Source organism: Electrona antarctica, assembly GCF_951216825.1.
Source record: "Electrona antarctica genome assembly, chromosome: 4".
In the NCBI taxonomy this organism is placed as follows: Eukaryota; Metazoa; Chordata; class Actinopteri; order Myctophiformes; family Myctophidae; genus Electrona; species Electrona antarctica.
In genome coordinates, this window is record NC_136809.1 from 20,522,857 (window position 1) to 20,540,391 (window position 17,535).

Below are 17,535 nucleotides of genomic sequence, written 5' to 3' on the forward strand. Positions count from 1 at the left end.
TCGCTGTGAAAGAAATATATATTCAAAGATTTGTGCCACATTTTCACGATAAAAAAAAATAGCAGACCTACAAGCTCGTTGCCGCGCTAGCCTATGAGCTTGTAGATCTGCTATTTTCCAATAGCTAAAGTATAACATAATGCTTAAAACACCAAAGTGATTAACACCCACGATGTGTAACACGCTGTCCTTCCCTGCCTCTCCTGCACAGCCACTGAATGCACGGTGGGACAAATCACACAGGCGACGATCAGCGCGGAAACCTTCCCCTTCGACTACGACGACGAGACACAGTTCGACTCTTGCCTGAGCGCACAGACCGTGAAACACAACCTGGCCGCCATCTTGGACAAAGTGGACGAAGACGAGTATACCAGCATTGTTCTCACCAAGCTGCGAGAGGTGGGTCACATGATGGGTCACTGAATATGAAGCAACATCTCCAAATGGACCAATTAACCACTTTCCAACCTACTGTGTGCATGTCATTATGTGAAACAGTGGTCATCAATTGGTATTTTCTTGTGCATCTGGCTTATTTCATCCAGTCCAGTTAAATAATAACTTCATGTATGTAATGAAGACATTTAAAAAGTCTGTTTCCAATGTATGTTGCATGTGATGCTGTTAGATATATTTAATATTTTATGACCACATTACCACCTAGATAAAAAGTCTTGTAAATCTAGTGTTGCGACCGCAAGTCTCACTTTTGCGACCGCAGGTCTCACTTTTGCGACCGCAGGTCGCATTTACTATGAAAATGTCCCGTCAGTTAGTTAGTTAGTTAGTCACCCCCAGGCATGACCATATATAGTCATGCCTCGTGACATAACGTAATGTCATCAATATTAAGCCCATTTATGGAGATCCCTGATGTCATCAATATTAGCCAGCAACTCTACATCTGACCTCAAACCTCAAACCCTTAGATATCCATTTAAGGAGCTGACCTGTTCTGACATTCCATATGTTGATCCTTCCCCATCCATCCTTCCTCTTTGATGTCTCCCTTTTGACTGATACCTGTCCATTTAAACTCTTGACGGGCCTGCCCCAAAGTTATTTCTGCAGCTGCGCCCGGCAGCCCGCAAAAACTATGTTCTTAACAGGCCCAGCCCTACCTGGGCCCTCATCAAACCCTGTACACTCAGACACTGCCCCAGCTGCCACCCTTAGATCTCCAAATATGGAGCTGACCTGTTCTGACATTCCATATATGTTGATCTGACCTCATCAAACCCTGTACACTCAAGACACGCTCCATATATGGCCTGTACAGAATTCATTCCATTTGTTGATCTGACCCCCCAAGCACCAGTGCTCACCCAGCAGTCTGCTGTCACCAAGGCGGATGCGTGCACGCAACCTCAGGCGTCTTACTGCCTGGTATATACTGGTATCGCAATTAAAGTGATTCCAGTTGCATTTCTAATTTGGTGCTGTCTATGTATACCCACAACGACAGGCCTATGCCAATGAGTCCATCCCAGAAGAAGCGATACAGGTGCTGGGGCCTGCGTCACGCAATGCCACTAGTGAAGACATCAACCTGTGGAACATCGCAAAGATTGACACACTGTGTTCTTTAATGGACGAATCAGACGGGGAGTGGGATCCAGCTTCGGTAAGGATACAAATGTTAAAATACAGGGGAAGGGGGGGCGGCAGTGGCTCAAGAGGTAAAGTGGCAGCTTGGGAAATGTACGTTTTCTGGACCCCCCTGTGTTTGTGTCGAAGTATCCTTCAGCAAGACACTGAACCCCTAACTGCTTCCGTTGAACAGGTTGTGGTGCCTTGCATGGTTTCCTTTGCTGTCGGTGTGTGAATGTGTGCGTGAATGGGTGAATGTAATGCACATGTACACTGTAAATCGCTTTGGACTAAAGGCATTAATACAAATACACATACATACATGGGCGGGGGGGGGGTTATTAATATAGCAAATCAACATGGCATGGGTAATACAGCTATGATTGAGTCTGTCTGTCTGTCTGTCTGTCTGTCTGTCTGACAGACAGACAGACAGACAGACTGCTTCTGAGAGAACAAACATACTGTAGTGTGTTGTGTGTGTATTTGTAAATAGGTTTTTGCATGTGTGCTTGTAATTGTCTACAGTACATATTATGTATGGCACTATTTATTGATTTTATTGATTTATTAATTTACTGATTGATTGATTGATTGATTGTCACCATCAAGGCCAAGGCCATCATTACCAAGTATCTGACTACTGCGGGCAACAGTCTTGGCAGTGCAGAGATCAGCTGTGTCAAGGGACCCAACCTGTGTTCCCTGAATGCCAGTGTCCTACAGACCATCTCAGAGTCCACCCTCAGGTGAGGCGTGTTGGGGAGGGTGCCAGACAGTGGTATCGTACTATCGTTTACCTCATCAATTATTATTTAAAAAATCACACCCGTGTGAAGTGAGAGGCACTCTTATCATTATACATCATCATACATCATCTCATGAACAACTGCATTTATGTGATTGGTTGGTTAAATTTATTTGGAAGACATTTGAACTAATTTCTCCTTTCATTGTCAATGGCAAATATTGAGACGTGTGGGGACAAAAGCTGTATATAGGAGGGGCTAGCGCCCCTCAAAAAAGCAAAGAAAGAAAAACAAATAATAATAATAATAATAATAATTATTATTATTATTATTATTATTATTATTATTATTATTATTATTAATATTATTATTATTCACGCATTTTCGCAAATAAAGACAATCGTAAAAAAAGAAAAAAGCATACAAACGACATCGTACAACAAATTATAAAAGAGTGTGTGATTCCATGACATATTATCCAAAAGTCTTGTAAGATGCTGCATTTTAGAGACTTGAATAAAATAGATTTGTGGTAGCAAATGTGGTGGCACTGTTTTGAGATGTGTGCTGTGTGTTTCCTGGTGTTTCCAGTAATGCCACTATGCTGGTAGTGTCCAGCTGTACGCTGGAGAAAAAGAAAGTGCTGTTTAACATCGCAGAAAAAGCCTTCTCTGGACTCACTACAAGCCGGCGAAGGCGCAGCACTTCAATCATCAGCACTAACAGCTTCCAGAATACACAGCCATTTTTGGGTAAGCAAGCATTCATGTATACACATATACATGCTGTAGTGCAGCGGCTCTCAAACATTTCCATGTCAAGGCCCCCCAAGTTTTCGGATTCGTCTATGGTTCTCAAACTTTTCAGGCTGAGACCTCCAAAAATAATCATATTTGAAGTAGGGGAGCTAAATATTGTAGGTAATACTGTAGGTTCGGTCATCTATACTGTAAGTGGGGAAATAAAGAGAGTGAAACCCATGATCTGAATAGTCTTATTCTTATACATTCTCTCATTGGAATAACTTCTAGCTTTTTAAATATGAGCTTGTACATTTGCTATTTTCGGTGTCTGACACTGCATGGTTCACAACAACTAACTACTGTACATCAGGCATATCTCCAATCCTAACCCCTAATCCTAATTCTCACCCTAGCCAACCCCCCCTGTTATGCTACATTACTAGTAGTACAAGCGCATGCACGCATGCACACACACACACAATTCTGAGATGGATAAAATTCTGTATTTTCTTTATGACACTGTAGGAGGTGCAACCCTTGCTTATGTGCAAAGTTTGTCCCGATCCAATATCAACATGGACATGGATACCTTCACCAATCTGGACACGGACGTTGTACAGGTTAGTGGTGTTTGCATGTGCGTGCGTTAATGCGTGTGTGATACATGATAATAACACATCTAACACCTTACTCCATGCTTTTCCTCAGAACCTGAGTGTATCAGATGTCAGCGGTCTTCTGGGTTCCAACTTGGCAGAGTTGAAGTCGTATGAAAACAATTCGGTGGTGAGCAGCTGGATCAGCAGTCGATTACAGTCAGATTTGGACACACTCGGCATCGGAGTGACGGGAGGCAGGGCAACACCAGCAACAGCAGCACCAACAACTGCAGCACCGGCAACTGCAACTGCAGCACCGGCAACTGCAACTGCAGCACCGGCAACTGCAACTGCAGCACCGGCAACTGCAGAACCGGCAACTGCAGCACCGACAACTGCAGCACCGGCAACTTCAACTGCAGCACCGGCAACTGCAGCACCGGCAACTGCAGCACCGGCAACTGCAACTGCAGCACCGGCAACTGCAGCACCGGCAACTGCAACTGCAGCACCGGCAACTGCAGCACCGGCAACTGCAACTGCAGCACCGGCAACTGCAGCACCGTCAACTGTAGCACCGGCAACTGTAGCACCGGCAACTGCAACTGCAGCACCGGCAACTGCAGCACCGGCAACTGTAGCACCGTCAACTGTAGCACCGGCAACTGCAGCACCAGCGACAGCAGCACCAGCAACTGCAGCTCCGGCAACTGCAGCACCAACGACAGCAGCTCCGGCAACAGCAGCTCCAGCAACTGCAGCACCAGCAACAGCAGCACCAACAACTGCAGCACCAGCAACAACTGCAGCACCAGCAACAACTGCAGCACCAGCAACAACTGCAGCAACAACGGCTGCAGGGACTGTCACCACAGGTACTGTAACTGGCCATACCGTGAAAGAGTGTTGAAACTAGTGTACAAATGGACCCTGAGAGTGGTGGAAAAAGTATTACATTTTGTTTTACTTAAGTAAAAGTATCAATACTGCATTGTAGAAATGTCAGATTACTTCAGTAACCTCAGTTAGATAAGTGACTCGAAGAAGAGAGTCATTTGGGTTCCAGCCACCAGGTGGCGGACACACAGAACATTACATGTTCTCACGAACAATTCATTGGATCGTGACACTGTCGCTCAAGGTGAGGTCATTGACCCAGCCCCCAAGGTATATAACGGGGGTTCCCGCCTTGCTGCGTCATTCCTATCAATACAACCACTTTTCTGCTTCTTGATAAACAGAAGGGTAATTATAGTGACTCTCTTCTTTGAGAACTAACTGAGGTTACTGAAGTAACCCGAAGTTAGCTTAAGTCCCTCTCGAAGAGAGTCATTTGGGGAGCATACCACTCCCGTATGATCACTGTCAGCTGATAGGACCCGATCCACGGTCCCCCTTCTCAGGAGATGCACGCACAAGTACGCAACCGTGCAGACGTACCGTGCAGACGTACCGTGTGCACCCACCCGTAAGGGAGACAAGCATAAGGGCTAACCTAGTCTCGTGTTGCCAGACTGTTGCCTCTCTATCATGAGTAAAATATAAAGCGGAAGTGGAGCCTCCTCCCCACTTCCGTTTTGTCTTTACAGTCGCGCACATTTATCCTAATATAAATAGAAATCATCTAAGCATATATTGCTTGTTGCTTAGCAGGAAAGGAAATTTAAACAAAAAGCTCTAAAGATATTTTAAAATATATTTTTGTGAACGGAAATGGCAGCTTCCTTACTCGGATTTTGGGAGGAGTAGTTCCAGACTATATAGCATTCAGAGATTGTGGAATAGTTGTCTGGATAAGCGAGACTAGGGCTAACCAGGTGGCACTCAACGTGCAGTAACTCCCAGGACCGCCTGGCCCAGGTTCGTAGTTGCTACGTCGAGGTTATAGTACGTGACAAAGGTCAACAGGGATGACCAACTTGCCGCCGCACATACATCCAGGTTGGGAACGCCCTTCACAAGGGTCTAGGATGCAGACACACCTTTGGTAGAGTGAGCGCGTAGCCCCTCGTGGGGCTCAACTCCACCCTTGGCGTAAGCCAACTGTATGGCCTCCACAATCCATTGTGAAAGTCTCACCTTTGAACGACAAAGAGCTGATCACTATGTCTGAAGGGAGCAGTTCTGGCTTTGGACAGTCTCAGAGCCCTGACTGGGCAGAGGCAGTTCAACCTCCTGTTTCACTGAAGAGAACGGAGGTGAGTCGAACGCTGCCAAATCCACTGGAGTGCACCCGGAAGGAAAGGTCTTAGGCAAGAACGACAGGTTCGGCCTGAGCGTCACCCTAGTGTCATTACCACTAAACCTCATGCAGTTTGCGTTAACGAGAGCGCATACATGTCACTAACACATTTAGCTGTCGTCAGTGCGACAGTCTTCAACAACAGAAACTTCAAATCCACTCTCCCCAGTGGTTCGAAAAGGTCAGTTCCCAGGGCGGGACAAACGACCTGGCGACCGGTCTAAGGCGGACCACGCCGTTCACTCACTGGCGGATCAGTAAGTGTTCACTCACTGGTCTGTTATTCATACCCACATGGTAGGCTGAAATCGCCGCCAGATTAACCTTCATGGAGGAAAGGCTAGAACCCTGTCTAGGAACTCCTGTAGGAAGGTCAGAATATGCCTCACCGAAGCCTGAAATGGGAGGACCCCTCAGGCCTGGTCGAGCATCAAAGTTCAAACACATGCCAAGCTGTGATAGATCGCCGTCTGGTAGAGGCTGCCCTAGCGCCCAGAATCGTCAAAATGGCGTTTGGGAGAAGACGAGTTGTCTCTAACGACGCCTCCTCATGGGCCAAACCCAAAGGTCTAGGTCCTGAGGGTGCGGGTGGAAGATCTCGCCCCTGGCCTGGCTCCGCAAGGGGAGCTGCCACGGCCGGTCGTAAAGGAGGGGAGATATGCCCTGTCTCCAGGAACCCCAGACCGGAGCTTCTAGTAGTACCTCCGAACCTAAGTCCTCACCCTGGCTAGAACATGGAAGAGCAGTTCTAGCAGTGGAAACGCGTAAAGCAGACCCAGAGACCATTGATCCAGTCCAGGCCTAGGGGTGACGAGCCTGTCAGGGAGAAGAACGATCAGTGTTTCTTGTTCTTCTCCAAGGTGAACAGGTCTGCTACCGGCGTCCCGAACATGCTCCAGATTTGGTCCAACACATCAGGGTGCAGGGACCAGTCACTGTAGCGGAGCGGACCCCTGAGGTCTATGACAAGCTCTAGAGCAGACGGCTGTCACATCAGGTCAGGAGCTTGTGTGCTAAAGAACATAACCGCGGGGACCTTAGTCCCCCCCTGTCTGTTGATGTAGCACATCATTGTGGTGTTGTCGGTATGAACCAGGACATGATGACCCTTGAGGAACGGTTCGAACCCTCACAGCGTGAGGAGGACCACCAAGAGTTCCAGTTAATGTGGGCGGACCACAGGGCTCCGTCCCACACCACTCTGGCCGACCTGCCCTCGTGGGTGGCCTCCCACCCTGATAGGCTGGCGTCCGTGGTGGGTAGTCCCGAAGGGACCCTTCTGTCTGTTAGACCACCATTGCAGGGCCAGCGTGCAGTTCGGAGACACTCTCACGCATTGCCGTGTTAGCTTGGTGGGTAGCCGCAGAGACCTCAGCCACCGCTGGAAAGGTCTCATGTGCAGCCTGCTTAGGCGTACCAAGGAAACGTGGGCTCCATCATGCTCTTGGCATGGTTTATGGTGAAACCCAGAGAGGACACATGGGACACCACTAAGGCTGTGTTCTGTGTCAGTTTTTGTGCTGAGTCTGCACACAGCAGCCAGTCGTCGCCACTCAGAGGCCTCATCGCCGCAGGGGGCGAGGGTGGCCTCTGTACATCAGACGAACACCCTGGGACTCAGGGACATCCCGAAGGGAAGAACTGTGTACTCGTACACCTTTCCCTGGAACCTGAACCGCAGGAAATGTGAAAGATGTGAAAATAGGCGACATTTAAGTCCATGGACGTGAACCAATCGCCTAGCCGTATGGAACGTACCAGGGACTTGGCCGTCAGCATCTTGAACTGAAAAGATTTGAGGTGTCTGTTGAGTGCTCGGAGTTCCAGGATAGGACCCGCTACTTTCTTTCTTACCAAGAAGTATATAGGAATAGAACCCGCTGTGACTTTGGCTCAGGGGCACGTCTCTGATGGCCTTCTTCTCCAGTAGAGACGCGATCTCTTGTTGGAGAACCTGACCCGCCTTTCCCCATGTGTCGGTGAAGATAATGTCTCTGAACGCGGGGGGTTTCATAGCGAACTGGATCCGCCTGTATCCGTTCGCTAGGGCGCGGACAATCCAGGGAGATGCTCCGCACACTTCCCACTGAGCTATGCGTCTGGCTAGGGAGTTCACCTCTGTTAGGGGAGCCCACCTCCACGTGGGGGTTGTGCCCTCTAGAGGATCAGAATTTGTTTGGCATGACCCATCTCCCCAGTAGTGTTTAAAATTTACAATTTAGGCATTTGGCAGATACTCTTAATCCAGAGCAATTTACAGTAAGCAAGGACAAAAACATGGCAATACATCAACTACATCAAAAATTGTTATTATGAATCATACATAAGCTGGAATATCTATATAATGAAACTATACACTAGAGTGCTTTATCTACTTAAAATGCTATCCAAGTTACTTAAGTTTAGCCTTTATATATGCCTGTAAGGTCGCTGAGGCTAGAGCAAGTGCGTGAGTCTGCAGTTCTAATTGCAATGGGAAGTGCATTCCATAGTTTTGGAGTCAGAAGGGAGAAGAGTTTGGGACGTGTGGAGCGTTGTCCAGGTGTTTTTAGTGAAGGTACTTCCAGCTTCCCTGCATTGGCTGATCTGAGTGTGCGGGAGGGTTTGTAGGGTCCGATCAGACTTGCAAGATATTGGAGTGCCATACCTTTGGTTGCTTTGAAGGCCAGCATCAAGTTTTGTACTCTGGGCGGGCCGCAACCGGGAGCCAATGGAGGGAGCAGAGGAGGGGGGAGACATGTGAGAATTTTGTCTGGTTGAATACCAAGCGAGCTGCGGCATTTTCCATCATTTGGAGAGGCATGGAGTGTGCATGCCGGTAGGCCAGTAAGGAGGGAGTTACAATCGTCAAGTTTTGACATGACTGATGTCTGGATAAGGAGCTGGGCTGACTCCTGGGTGAGGAAGGGTCTAATTTGTTGAATGTTATAGAGTGTAAACCTACAGGATCGACTCTAATGTGTGCTTTGAATGAGAGCTGAATGTCCAGGACAACACCAAGGTTCTTGGCTGTTGGAACCGAAGTTACCAAGTCGTTGTCTATGGAAATAGTTAGCTCCTGCATGGGGCAGGACTTAACTGGGAAGAAGAGAAGCTCAGTCTTGTCTGGGTTCAGCTTGATGAGGTGAGAAGACATCCACTGTCAGGCATGTAGTGATGCGCTCTTCCTTCCCCAGAGGGGGGGAAGGATAGAAACAGTTGAGTGTCATCGGCACAGCAGTGATACGATAGATTGTGAGCAGAGATGACAGTGCCAAGAGATGTAGTGTACAGGGAGAAAAGGAGGTGAACAAGTACAGATCCCTGTGGGACCCCAGTTAGGAGGGTTCAGGGGGATGAAAGCAAACCTTGCCAAGAAACCTGGTAGGTCCGGTCAGTTAGGTAGGAGGAGAACCACTTTAGTGCTGTCCCGGTGATCCCTAGAACAGCTCAGCAGGGGTGCCCACACTTTTTGACTTGAGAGCTACTTTCAAAATGACCAGCTCAACAAGATCTACCCAATGAAAACATTATAATACCATTGCTGAAAATGGCTTTGGAATAGCGGTGCTGGCATTATATTTAAGACAAATGCATTTGGAATGGGAAAGGGGATAAATGGAATAGGTAGGCCTAGAGTTTTTTTGTATTTCATTTGTAATCTACCGACATTTGTGCACAGCAACAGTCTTGAAAACAAAGTATTGCATTATAGGGTTGAGCTGACAGGCCCTTTTTTATGTCAGTCAATCAATCAAGTCAACTTAATTCAAGTGGCAGATGCCAAAAATAGTTTTAAATATGATTTATGGGCATGTCATGTGATCTACCTGCACAGCCTTTGTGATCTACTGGTAGATCGCGATCTACCTTTTGGGCACCCCTGAGCTAGGGTGTCTCGGAGCAGCTGTGTCAAATGCTGCTGATAGGTCTAGAAGAATCAGGACTGCAGAGTGAGAGGCAGCCTGGGCAGCATGTAATTCTTCTGTGACTGCAAGGAGTGCAGTTTCCGTGGAGTTGGCTGGTTTGAATCTGCAGGTTGTTCTGTGAGAGATGGAGAAAAAGCTGGTTAGAGACAACACGTTCAAGAGTTTTGGAAAAAAAAGAAAGGAGTGATACCGGTCTGTAGTTCTTGACTTCTGAGGGGTCAAGAGTTGGTTTCTTGAGGAGCAGCGTTACTCTGGCTGACTTGAAAGCAGACAGGACCCAGGCTGACTCTGGCTGACTTGAAGGCAGATGGGACCCAGCTGCCACAAGGCCTTGACCCAGTCCCACTGCGTCGGGGAGCCTTTGGCCTACCCCTAGCAATGGGCTCATGTCCCCCCAACAGTGATGTTGTTGTTTTTTGGTTTTGGGCAATGCACCGGCAACTGCAGCACCAGCAACTGCATCACCAGGAACCGCAGCACCAACAACCGCAGCACCGGCAACTGCAGCATCAACAAGCTTCGGCTTCAGCCCAAACCTTTTCAGTCAAAATGTAACTTTGTAACCCTCATTCTGAATGTTCAACTGTATTGTTTAAAAATGACTGAGTTAAATAAACCAACTCAATCAACAACTGCATCACCAGGAACCGCAGCATCAGGAACCGCAGCACCGGCAACTGCATCACCAGGAACCGCAGCATCAGGAACCGCAGAACCAACAACCGCAGCACCAGCAACTGCAGCACCAGCAACTGCATCACCAGGAACCGCAGAACCAACAACCGCAGCACCAGCAACTGCATCACCAGGAACCGCAGCACCAGCAACTGCAGCACCAACAACTGCAGCACCGGCAACTGCAGCACCAACAACTGCAGCACCAACAACTGCAGCACCGGCAACTGCAGCACCAACAACTGCAGCACCAACAACTGCAACACCAACAACTGCAGCACCAACAACTGCAGCACCAACAACTGCAGCACCAACAACTGCAACACCAACAACTGCAGCACCAACAACTGCAACACCAACAACTGCAGCACAAACAACTGCAGCACCAACAACTGCAGCACCAACAACAACTGCAGCACCAACAACTGCAGCACCGGCAACTGCAGCACCAACAACTGCAGCACCAACAACTGCAGCACCGGCAACTGCAGCACCAACAACTGCAGCACCAACAACTGCAGCACCAACAACTGCAGCACCAGCAACTGCAGCACCAGCAACTGCAGCACCAACAACTGCAGCACCGACAACTGCAGCACCAACAACTGCAACACCAACAACTGCAGCACCAACAACTGCAACACCAACAACTGCAGCACCAACAACTGCAGCACCGGCAACTGCAGCACCAACAACAACTGCAGCACCGGCAACTGCAGCACCAACAACTGCAGCACCAACAACTGCAGCACCAACAACTGCAGCACCAACAACTGCAGCACAAATAACAACTGCAGCACCAACAGCAACTGCAGCACCAACAACTGCAGCACAAATAACAACTGCAGCACCAACAACTGCAGCACCAACAGCAACTGCAGCACCAACAACTGCAGCACAAATAACAACTGCAGCACCAACAACAACTGCAGCACCAACAACAACTGCAGCACCAACAACAACTGCAGCACCAGCAACTGCAGCACCAACAACTGCAGCACCAATAACAACTGCAGCACCAACAACAACTGCAGCAGCACTAACAACAACTGCAGCAGCACCAACAACAACTGCAGCACCAACAACTGCAGCACCAACCACAACTGCAGCACCGGCAACTGCAGCACCAACAACTGTAGCACCAACAACTGCAGCACCAACAACAACTGCAGCAACTGCATCACCAACAACAGCAGCACCAACAACCGCAGCACCAACAACAGCAGCACCAACAACTGCAGCACCAACAACAACTGCAGCCCCGGCAACTGCAGCACCAACAACTGCAGCCCCGGCAACTGCAGCACCAACAACCGCAGCACAAACAACAGCAGCACCAACAACTGCAGCACCAGCAACAACTGCAGCCCCGGCAACAACTGCAGCACCAACAACTGCAGCACCAGCAACAACTGCAGCCCCGGCAACAACTGCAGCACCAACAACTGCAGCACCAACAACTGCAGCACCAGCAACTGCAGCACCAACAACTGCAGCACCAACAACTGCAGCACCAACAACTGGAGCACCAACAACTGCAGTACCGGCAACCACGGCACCAACAAGAGCAGCACCAGCAACTGCAGTACCGGCAACTGTAGCACCAACAACTGCAGCACCAGCAACAACTGCAGCACCAGCAACAACTGCAGCACCAACAACTGGAGCACCGGCAACTGCAGCACCAACAACTGCAGCACCAACAACTGCAGCACCAACAACTGCAGCACCAACAACTGCAGCACCAATAATTGCAGCACCAACAACTGCAGTACCAACAACTGCAGCACCAGCTACAACTGCAGCACCAACAACTGCAGCACCACCAACAACCGCAGCACCAGCAACAACTGCAGCACCGGCAACTGCAGCACCAACAACTGCAGCACCAACAACTGCAGCACCGGCAACTGCAGCACCAACAACTGCATTACCAACAACTGCAGCACCAACAACTGCAGTACCGGCAACTTCAGCACCAACAACTGCAGCACCAACAACTGCAGCACCAACAACTGCAGCACCAATAACAACTGCAGCACCAGCAACTGCAGCACCAGCAACTGCAGCACCAACAACTGCAGCACCGGCAACTGCAGCACCAACAACTGCAGCACCAACAACTGCAGCACCGGCAACTGCAGCACCAACAACTGCAGCACCAACAACTGCAGCACCAACAACTGCAGCACCAACAACTGCAGCACCGGCAACTGCAGCACCAACAACTGCAGCACCAACAACTGCAGCACCAACAACTGCAACACCAACAACTGCAGCACCAACAACTGCAGCACCAACAACTGCATCACCAACAACTGCAGCACCAGCAGCAACGGCTGCAGGGGATTCCACCACAGGTACTGTAACTGAGGTTACTAAAGTAACCCAGAGTTCATTTAACTTCATTTCTGAGAAGTGTAGAGCATTTGGGTAGAGCATAAACCCCCGTATCACTAACACTAGTTGAAAAGACAAGCACGAAGGACTACCGAGCCCCCGACTTAGTAGCCCTGTACCCTTCCCGAGGAGCTGACGGCCTCAACCTCACCGAACTGTGTCACACACTTAGGGAAAACGTCAACCGTGTAGGAGACTGAATCCAGTGCTATGCCTATGAAATCTATCGACTGAGTGGGCACCATCACGTGATTCACTGTGAAGCCCAGAGAGAACACCACCTGAGTCGTGTGCTGCAACGCCTCTTGTGCTGAGTCCGCAGACAGCAGCCAGTCGTTGATGTAGCTAGCCACACAGAGGCTTCGCTGCCGTAGGGGCGCAAGTGCAGCCTCTGTGCATTTGACGAACACTCAGGCACTGAGTCAGAGGATTCTCCATCACTGGGGGAGAGCTCACCCGTGTCCACTAGTCCCTAGTGGACCAGAACATTTTTCGGCATGACCCGTCTTGCCAGTGGTGTTTAAGACCGCCACAGGGCATTGGTTCCGTCCCACTGCTTCGGAGAGCCCCGGGGCTGCTCCCAACATTACGGGCTCATTCTGTCCTGTCCCACTGCTTCGGAGAGCCCTGGGGTTGCTCCTACCAGTTGGTTCATGTCCCCCCGACATTGGTGGTGGGTGTTGTTTTTTAGTTTTTCTTTTTGGCAGTGCCTTTTTTGAAAATAATGTGCATTGGTGCAAACAACAGTAGACGGAGGCGTGTGCCTGGGCACATTCCCACTCTCTGTGGCCTGTGCCAGGAGCCTCCGATGCTTCAGGGGGGGATTCAGATGTTACGGGGGCCAGTTTCGAATTGCAGCCATCCGTAGGTGCCCTTTGAGAGCGGTTTTGAAGGAGTCAAGGGATTTGCATGTCTTAATGACTGTTGGTAGGGCGTTCCACATTTTGGTGGCATAGGAGCGAAAAGAATTTAGTCACTTGTTTGTGCCGAATCTGGGTTGTACATGGTTCGTTGCACTCCCTCTGGTGTTGTGGGTGTGGACTTCGTTAACATTAAGGAAGTATCTAGACAGGTACATGGGTATCTTGGTGGTGTATCGAATCTTGTGGACCAGACCCATTGCAAGATGCTGTACTCTGTCGTCGACCCTAAGCCATTCCAGCCTGTCAAAGTGGGCAGGGGTGAGGTGGGTTCGGGGGGTGAGGCCAAGTAGAAGCCTGACCAGTTTGTTTTGGGAGGTCTGGAGCCTAGTTTTAAGGGCCTTAGAGGTGCTGTGGTACCAGGAGGTGCATGCATAGTCAAAGAAACCTTGTACGAGGGCTCCTGTTAAGGTCTTCAAGGTGTTTTTGTTGACCAGTGAGGAGATCCTGTAAAGGAATCTTGTTCTTTGGTTGACTTTTTTGATTACGTTGGTGGCCATTTTATCACCGGAAAGATTAGCTTCCAGGATGGAACCTAGGTAGGTAATTTCATCTTTACGTGTGATAACATTGTCACCCACTCTAACCAAGAAGCCATTTGCCTTGCTGAGATTACTATTAGAGCCAAAGAGAATGGATTCAGTTTTTCCCAGGTGTAAAGATAGCTTGTTATCAGCGAGCCAGGTGCAGATTCTACCGAGTTCAGAGCTGAGGGCCTTTTCAACCTGCAGTTTGTTCCTGTCCGAGACTAGCAGTGCTGAGTCATCTGCGAACAGGAACAAGTTGCAGTCACAAGCTGAAGTCATGTCGTTAACATATATTAGGAACAGTAAAGGCCCTAGTATGCTTCCTTGTGGAACGCCACAGCTCCCTGGGAGGGGGGGGACAGTGTTCCATTCACCTCCACCATCTGTTCCCTCCTTATCCTTCTTGTGCACAAGGACGGGGTCCTTAGTCAGAGTGTTGACGTGGGAGGACGTTGGGTTAAGGAGGAAGGCGGCTATGACTCTGTCGATGGCCGGTATCCCGTTAAGGCCCACCTCGGCAGTGGTACCTGTCACTAGTACACTAAGCATTAACCCTAGGCTTATGAGATGGTTAACCATAAAGCCCTTCACGGAGCACATGAGGCAGCTGTCAGCTCCTTAGTTAGGGGTTCCTGGCTACCACACAGATGGTCTAGTTAGCCCTTATGTTTGTATCCCTTACGGTAGGGTGCACACGCTATGTCTGCATGGTTGCGTACGTGTGCGTGCGTCTTCTGAGAAGGGGGACCGTGGATCGGGTCTTATCAGCCGACGGTGTTCATGCGGGAGTGGTATGCTCCCCAAATGCGGGTTACTTCAGTAACCTCAGTTAGATAAGTGACTCGAAGAGGAGGGTCACTATAACTACCCTTCTGCTTATCAAGACGCAGAAAAGTGGTTGATAGGAATGACACTGCAAGGTGGGACCCCACGTTATATATCTGGGGGGCTGGGTCAATGACCTCACCTTGAGCGACAGTGTCACAATCCAATGAATTGTTCGTAATGTTCTGTGCGTCTGCGCCACCTCGTGGCTAGACCCCAAATGACCCTCTTCTTCAAGTCACTTATCTAACTAAGGTTACTGAAGTAACCTGAAGTTTCTACAATGTAGTATAATAAAATGTAGTACTTTTCCACCACTCTCTGAGAGTAGGGTCCATTTGCAGTCCAGTATTCAAAATGTACTTGAGTAAACATACAAAAGTATTGTTATCAACAATGCCAAACGTATACTCATAATGCAGAAGGTCCCGTAACCGTTGCACAAGTTATCATATGATATAGGAAAAAAAAAAAAAAACATTTGAAAAGATTTTCAAAAGATGTTTGGGCTGAAGTGCTTAATGTATAGTACTATAGAGCGTCGCAGTCCCGCCCCCTCGAGAGACCCGGAAAAGAAATCGCCGTTCATTATTCTCATAGACATTTCGTAAAGTATTTATTTAAAGACGGTTACGCCGCGGACAAAGCCAACTCGAGTCGTGACAACTCATGACAACACAAACAATATTTTGGACCAAACAAATAATTAGAAAGAAGAAAAACAACAAAAAAAGTGTTGTAACCTGCCGTTTTTTTCTTCTTTCTAATTATTTGTTTGGTCCAAAATATTGTTTGTGTTGTCATGAGTTGTCACGACTCGAGTTGGCTTTGTCCGCGGCGTAACCGTCTTTAAATAAATACTTTACGAAATGTCTATGAGAATAATGAACGGCGATTTCTTTTCCGGGTCTCTCGAGGGGGCGGGACTGCGACGCTCTATAGAGCGTCGCAGTCTCGCCCCCTTTCATGACGACGCCAGGCCCAGGAAATGATTCCCAATGCATTTTTCCCATAGGCATTTCAAAAAGTATTTATTTAAAGACGGTTACACCGCGGACAAAGCCAACTCGAGTCGTGACAAATCATGACAATAAACACAATATTTTGGACCAAACAAATAATTACAAAGAAGAAAAACAACAAAAAAAGTGTTGTAAGTTGTAACCTGCCGTTTTTTTTCTTCTTTCTAATTCTTTGTTCGGCCCAAATTTTTTTGTTTGTTGTCATGATTTGTCACAACTCGAGTTGGCTTTGTACGAGGCTTAAAAGGTCTTTAAATAAATACTCTTTGAAAAGTCTATGAGGAAAATAAACGGGGAATCATTTCCTGGGCCCTGGTAGGGGGCGGGACTGCAACGCTCTATAGTACTATACATAGTACTAAAAATGTTTCAAATTGTAGTACAATATTTGTCTCTGAGATGTTTGCTACTATTACATATGCGTGTGTGTGTGTGTGTGTGTGTGTGTGTGTGTGTGTGTGTGTGTGTGTGTGTGTGTGTGTGTGTGTGTGTGTGTGATTTAGGCAGCGGAGGGGCTCACGTCAGAGCAGACGGAAGGCTCTCCTTGCTTGTGGCCTTTGCCCTCATCATCGCTTCACGGCACATTCTGCACTGATGGAACAGCATTCGGCTACAGAATTCAGGATCCAGAGAGAAATATAAATGAATTTATTGTAATTATTTGGGATGTATTTATCTCTAAGGGGAACAATACATTTTGAAGTTACAATTCAAACATCAGAAATTAATGTCTTATGATTTATTCACTGCCTGTCTTATACTGCCTAATTTAAGATATCTTATACTTCACACAGTTATACAATGGATCTTTTCGTACCTCATCTTGCACTCGTGCTTTTGTATGTCAGTTGTTTTGTCTTGGTGGTTGAAATGTTTCTGAGGATTTTAATTAACAATTAACTGTACAAATCTGTGTTTTGGAAAACCTATGTATTGTTGGATAGAAATCTTGTATCTCCATATTTCCATTTTCTTGTTTTTGGCAAATTAATGCCTAGTTTAGAAGAGTGTTGTGCAAAATCTACAATCTCACAACATGTCGCATCGTGAGGCTATTTTAGAAAGACATTTTTAGGCAACAAAGTCTTATGCACACCTGTATGCTCTGAGGCGGGTGCGTAGGCAGGGCTCAATGTATTCAGAAAAAAGCACATAAAGTGCACAAAGACCCGCACACCATCTGCACTTGCAATACGAACTTTATTGGCAACGTTTCGGTCAAAGATGCCTGAAGAAGGTCTTTGACCAAAACGTTGCCAATAAAGTTCGTATTGCAAGTGCAGACGGTGTGCGGGTCTTTGTGCACTTTATGTGCTTTTTTCAGAAAGACAT

At 48.1% G+C, this 17,535-nt stretch overlaps 1 protein-coding gene and 1 long non-coding RNA gene across 4 annotated transcripts in view; one reads left to right on the plus strand and one right to left on the minus strand.

Moving 5' to 3' along the window:
- LOC306922640 (uncharacterized protein) overlaps nucleotides 1-17,227 on the plus strand; it is a 30,846-nt gene extending 13,619 nt beyond the window's left edge. Inside the window, exons 23-30 of one of the 2 annotated variants that reach the window (XM_079500377.1) lie at nucleotides 212-402; nucleotides 1,469-1,627; nucleotides 2,206-2,342; nucleotides 2,934-3,094; nucleotides 3,611-3,705; nucleotides 3,794-4,031; nucleotides 4,449-4,559; nucleotides 16,707-17,227. In XM_079500377.1, coding sequence (XP_079356503.1) covers nucleotides 212-402; nucleotides 1,469-1,627; nucleotides 2,206-2,342; nucleotides 2,934-3,094; nucleotides 3,611-3,705; nucleotides 3,794-4,031; nucleotides 4,449-4,559; nucleotides 16,707-16,798 — 1,184 coding nt within the window. In that variant the 3' untranslated portion in view covers nucleotides 16,799-17,227. The remainder of the gene's footprint in view (nucleotides 1-211; nucleotides 403-1,468; nucleotides 1,628-2,205; nucleotides 2,343-2,933; nucleotides 3,095-3,610; nucleotides 3,706-3,793; nucleotides 4,032-4,448; nucleotides 4,560-16,706) is intronic. The other variant, XM_079500378.1, reaches the window with a different exon arrangement.
- LOC306922641 lies at nucleotides 3,969-4,560 on the minus strand. Of its 2 annotated transcripts, none has more exons than XR_013789952.1 (3): nucleotides 4,479-4,560; nucleotides 4,110-4,145; nucleotides 3,969-4,007 (listed from the first exon to the last, which is right to left on the minus strand). It is a non-coding gene; the product is annotated as an uncharacterized lncRNA (long non-coding RNA). The 2 variants fall into 2 exon arrangements; XR_013789953.1 differs by having other exon boundaries at nucleotides 3,981-4,007; nucleotides 4,125-4,181; nucleotides 4,479-4,553.
- Nucleotides 17,228-17,535: the final 308 nt, after the last annotated feature.